This window comes from Acanthisitta chloris, unplaced genomic scaffold, assembly GCF_000695815.1.
Source record: "Acanthisitta chloris isolate BGI_N310 unplaced genomic scaffold, ASM69581v1 scaffold37925, whole genome shotgun sequence".
Classification (NCBI taxonomy): domain Eukaryota; kingdom Metazoa; phylum Chordata; class Aves; order Passeriformes; family Acanthisittidae; genus Acanthisitta; species Acanthisitta chloris.
Genome location: NW_008676059.1, coordinates 6453 through 11850, shown reverse-complemented (window position 1 = coordinate 11850; position 5398 = coordinate 6453). Strand labels below are relative to the sequence as shown.

The 5398-nt window shown below is 55.5% G+C and overlaps 1 protein-coding gene across 1 annotated transcript in view; it reads left to right on the top strand.

Annotated features, from left to right (window-relative positions):
- The window catches only part of HM13 (histocompatibility (minor) 13), a gene marked incomplete at its 5' end in the record, with an annotated part of 12746 nt that overhangs the window by 3225 nt on the left and 4123 nt on the right, over window positions 1-5398 (top strand). Inside the window, 6 exons of the mRNA XM_009075971.1 lie at window positions 323-411; window positions 1154-1239; window positions 1373-1498; window positions 3376-3433; window positions 4010-4093; window positions 4407-4443. Of these exons, the coding sequence (XP_009074219.1) occupies window positions 323-411; window positions 1154-1239; window positions 1373-1498; window positions 3376-3433; window positions 4010-4093; window positions 4407-4443 (480 nt within the window). The remainder of the gene's footprint in view (window positions 1-322; window positions 412-1153; window positions 1240-1372; window positions 1499-3375; window positions 3434-4009; window positions 4094-4406; window positions 4444-5398) is intronic.

Here is a 5398-nt window from a genome sequence, read left to right as displayed (position 1 = left end):
AGCAGAGCTGTTTGGTGATGGTCCTGCCAGTGCTGGGTGCCTGGGGGGCACAGGGCACTTGCTGGGGTCTGGGGTGGGTCCTCTTTGCTGGCAATGCTCTGTCATTTTGCCTTAGGGTATTTGGAGCGACTGGCACAGCCGGATCAGACCTCTGGGGAGGATGAGTTCCTCTGGCTGTGGCTCCTGCTAGTCCCTGATGGGGCAGAACCTGGAGTTTCCCTGTCTCGGGAGCGGGTGTGGTGCCCCCTCACAACAGAGCTGCTGGGCAGTGCATCCTGTGAGGTTTCTGTCCAACTGCCCTTGTCTACACCTCTCGTTTCAGCCCCATGATGAACAGATTCTTCCCTGCAAATTTCCCCAACAAACAGTACCAGCTCCTCTTCACCCAGGGCTCCGGGGAGAGCAAGGAGGGTACGTTGGCTCGCCGGTATCTCAGGGGAGCCTGAATGTTTTCTGCCTTTATTGTTAGTTTATTTTTGCCTTTTTTTGGTCTTTTGACTTTCAGCCCATTAAAGCACCTTCTCAAAGACTCACTTCTTGCTCCCCACTGCATCTCCATAGCCAGTGTGAGCCCTGTATGTCCCTGCAGAGCTGGGCTGGCACTCTGCCACTGTGCTGCCTCTGGCTGGTAGCAAGACCCCAGAAACACCTTCCCGAGTGCTATAGGGATGGACCTATGGCTGCTGCTAAATGCACAGCCTTTATTTGAGCTCCTTGGGTAGCAGAGTACTGACTCTTCTGCTGCCTTGTCAGATTCAGATCTTTGCACTGGTAGAAGATGCTTTGATAAGTATCCTGCCCAATAGCTTTACTGGTAAGGGAATACTTCTGGTGATACCACCAGGAGTTAACAGGCACAGGAAGAGGGAGGTTTGCCTCTCCCTGCCTTAGGCAGTGCCTGAATCCAATTTCCTTATTGACAGCAGGACCACGGATGCTGTCCATGTGCAGAGTCTGGCTGGAGAAGCAGGTCTAGGCATTCCAGTGCCTGCTGCTCTCTCACAGGCAGTTTGCATGTGTGTACCATGGGTACAGTCCCCTTGTTTGGGATGTGAGCATTGTGCTCCCCAGCTGTAGAGGCACTCATCTCAGCCCTGTGCAGGAAGGGGACCTGCCCAGCCTGCCCAGAATCTGACACCTTGTTTCATTGCAGAAATAGTGAATTACGAGTTTGACACCAAGGATCTGGTGTGCCTGGCCCTGAGCAGTATTGTGGGGGTCTGGTACCTGCTGAGAAAGGTAAGTGAGTCACAGCCCCATTATGGGGGGAGGCTGGGGATGGGTCTGGATCAGACACAGACCCTTTTCCACGCAAGGTGAAGGAGATCCCATGTGCAGTGAGACCCAAATCTCCTTTTCCTGTCCTTTTCAGCATTGGATTGCCAACAATCTCTTTGGGCTGGCATTTTCCCTCAACGGGGTGGAGCTGCTGCACCTGAACAACGTCAGCACTGGCTGCATCTTGCTCGGAGGCCTCTTCATCTACGATGTGTTCTGGGTAAATGGGAATGTTCTGCAGGCTGTTGGTGGAAGCATGTGCCTGGTGTTATGTCTCTCCAGAGGCACCATGCTGGGTGGACACACGTTTGCAGTCAGGATTTCCACTTCCTCAGCCCAGAGGAGTGTGGTGGGATTGATGACAGAATCCACAGTGGCAGAATGTGGCTCAGCAAATGTGTTTTGTTTTAAGCTCTGGCTCAGACAGCCCAAGGCCAGCAGGGACCTCATCAAGGCTGTTATGGGTTACCTGATGTGTGTCATGTCCAGTTATGTATTCCCCACTGTTGTCTTCCCAATGCCTGACAGAGCTGTTGAGTGGGCTGGAGGCCACTCTGGGGTACACTAATCCTGCTTGTATGAGCTGTGCCTCAGCTCTGTCATCTGCCAGCTTCGTTAACATCCTTCTGTTCTCTTGCACAGAGGACTAGACCCTGAAATGCCTCCAATCTCTCTTTCAGCCAGTGTAGCACCCTGACTTCATTTTGAGGTTTTCCTTATCTCTTGCAGCATATTTGAGCTGGTTTTGTAGAGGAAAGGGGGATGGGGAAGGCCATAGTCGTGTGCTCTCCTCCAGGCATGGGTGAATGCTTCTCCTTGTAATGTCTGTTACCCAGTCTTTCCTGCAGCCTCCACCTTCTGAATCACTGTTTTCAAATGTCTGAGAGCCTTGTATACCTTGAGGTCTGTCCAGCAGCTCTGCAGCTGCCTGAGTAATCCTTCCCTATTTCAGCCTGGCTACTGTGGGTTGTTTTGTACTTGACTGGTGCTGCCCCTGTTTCACAGGCTCGTTAGCAGTCTGGGCTCTGTGGTTCGTTAGCCTATGGGCTACTTCCTCCACAGCTCTCAGCTGGAGAGGATTCAGCCTTCTGCCTTAGCTCACCTGGTTCCTTGTGTCCTGCTCCATGTGCAGGTGTCTTCCCAGTGCTTTGAAGACAGTGAGTGCACCCCTTGCTGCTCTCCGCTTGCTGTCTCCCACTTCAGCTTCCCTGGAGTTCAGAGTATTGCCAGAGCATTATGGAAGGGCCATATTGAAGTGGAGACCCTCTTGTTGTGCCCTTCTGCAGGGACCAGTCACTTGGATTTTAGCATAGATATAATCACAGTGAGATCCAAGGAAGAAGGAGATTGCTCAGTGGGTTGGTGCTATTGCCCCCACATAGTGGGGTGAATTTGCATGTGATGCTTTTCCCTGGTCCCAGTATGGAGTCCTGTCACTCCACAGCAATGCCTAGAGCTTGCTGCACCCTGTGGGAGTTAAGCTGATGCTTTAAGGTTTCCCTTTAATCCATGGCTCTAGGATATTGCTCACCCAGTGCTAACCAGCACCTGGGTTTTGTGCCTGCTGGACTGGAGGCTTGGAGCTAGAAGGGAGCAGAGATCAGGGTGGCTGCCCTCGGTGTTTACAGTCCACCCCCCAAATGCTGCCAGTATTTACAGCTGATAGGGCTGTGCAAGTAAATGACCTCAGCGCAAACTGCAGCTGATTTGACACTTGCTTCTGTCCCATCTGGAAGCTCCTGGGCTGGGACACTGCTGGAAGCTCCTGCCCTCTGATTGGCCTTTCCACGGAGCTGACTAATTAGAGCTGAAGCGATGTGCAGGGCTGGGTGGTGAGCAACAGCTCTGCTATGTGAGTGCTCTCCCCATGCTGCTCTGAGAGCAGGACAGCTGTGATGTGCCCACTTCCCCCAGTGCTGTCCTGTGCCTCCTCCCCCAGACAGTGGTCTCACTTGCAGGGCTCCTCTGCCCACATTTTGGCATCTGTTGGGCTGCTTTCTGCCACTGAGGCCAGTCTTGGCCCTGGAGTGAGGCTGTAGCTGAGTGTGTATGTTCTGTGTAGCTGTGGTCACCTTGGACTCCTCTGCTTGCCCTTAGGTCTTTGGCACCAATGTGATGGTCACAGTTGCCAAATCATTCGAGGCCCCAATAAAACGTAAGTAAATGTTCCCCCTGTGCTGGATTCTGTGCTACTGTGGTCCCTGTCCTGTGCACTCTCCACCTCTGGAGATGGCTCAGGGGGTGGGATGTGTGCAGGGGTTTTCTGTTAGTGACCCCTCACTCTCCCTGTCACTGACCAGCCCCAAGCCAGGCCAGGTCACTGGAGAGGGATGGTTTGCCAGGCCCTGATCTGGCTGGGTCACTGTGCACCTCTGGAGTGGACAATTTCACCTGCTTGTAAAAAAAAAATCCAAAAAGAATAACACCACAAAAAAACCCACTGCAGACCCCCAAAACCATGGGAGATGTGAACTGGTGCTGCTGTGGAGCACACAGTAGTTTGGATGCTGGGAGTTGGGGTTGAAGCCTTCACATAGGACTGACTGGAAACCCCTTCGTTTCTTGTCCTGGAATTGTCCCAAGAAGGAGCACAAGGCAAGCTGCAGGGGAGGACGGAACTGAGGACAGGGACAAAGGTCCAGCCCTGCTCCAGTCCCTGTTTGCCAGGCCAGTGGGGCTGGGGTCTGCTCAGCAGAGACTCCCCCTCACTGTACCTCTCTGCTCCTCGCAGTGGTTTTCCCTCAGGACCTGCTGGAGAAGGGACTGGAGGCAGACAACTTTGCCATGCTGGGGCTGGGAGACATTGTCATTCCAGGTAAGGACAGAAGAGGGGGGACGGGGCTGGGATCGCCCTTGAGGGGGCTGTGGGGAGCTGAGCGGGTGCCTCACCCTGCCCTTGGCCGTGCTGGAGCCCTGTGTGTCTCCTGCTGGGGCTGGGGCAGCCTGGGCTGGGGTCTCCCGGCAGGACCGGGTGCTGTGCCGGTGCCACGAGAGGGCACTGTCAGCCCAGACACGGCGCCCGAGCACCGCGGGTCCTGCCCTGCCTCCGTCAGCCTTCCCTGCGCCTCCAGCCCTCGCTGTCCCTTCCCTGCCACCTCCAGCCCCTCACTGTTCCCTTCTCCCCGCAGGGATCTTCATTGCCTTGCTGCTGCGGTTTGACATCAGGTGAGCGGGCGGCAGGGAAGGGTCTCTGGCAGGTTGGATCTTGCAGCATGTTTGAGCTGCTTTTGTAGAGGAAAAAGGGGAAGAGGGAGCCAGGAGTGCAGTCATGTGCTCCCCTCTGGGGCTGGGCATGGGGACCTGGGACAAGGGGGATGTATGGAGAGGCTCTTGGAAGAGTACAGGTGAGCAGGGCTGGCTCTGTGGGTAAGTCCTGAGTGCTGCGGGTGAGTGGTTTGAGTTCAGGCATTGCTGTAGCAGCACAGGGCTGGGGGTCAGGGCAGCAGCACAGCCCTCATCAGTTCCCGGGAACCAAGGAGGAGAGGGCAGCGAGGGGAAGCAGTGACAGTGTGGGAAAGAGCCGGGGGTGCTGGCACCTGGGAAGTGCTCGCGTGGATGCAAATCAGTGCCTGGCAGTGTTGGCTGCCTCCAGGTTACCACTGGCGTTGGAGGAAGCAGTTCCTTCCCACACAGGGAGGCTGCACCAGGCTGGCCAGGCTGCAGCAGTTAGACCACATGGGAAGGCTCCAGGGAACAGGGCGCTCTGTGTGCCTGTGGTGGTGTGGCCCTGCTGCTGTTGCACAGACCCTTTGGTCTGTGCCAGCTCTTCCAGGTGTTGCTGCCCACATCCTGCCTGCACCTGCTGGGAATCCCAGTTCCCGTGGCCTGCCCTGTGATGAAACAGCATATGCTGAGAGCCAGGGACAGGCCAGCTTCCCCCAAGAAAGTGGGACTGACCCTTTCCTTGGGTCCCAGCATCAATTCCTCCTCTCCCAGTCACCATCCAGAAGCAGGAACACTTGCCTCCTTCCCTTCTCTGGCCCCTCACCTGGGTGTCACCCTCTCCAGTCTCACACTGCTCACTGGAAGCTGCACAGACAGAGCATTGCTCGCCACGCTCCATGTGGTGGGAGATGGCTGAGAAATTTGGGCTAGTTCCAAATTGGCCACTGGCATTCCA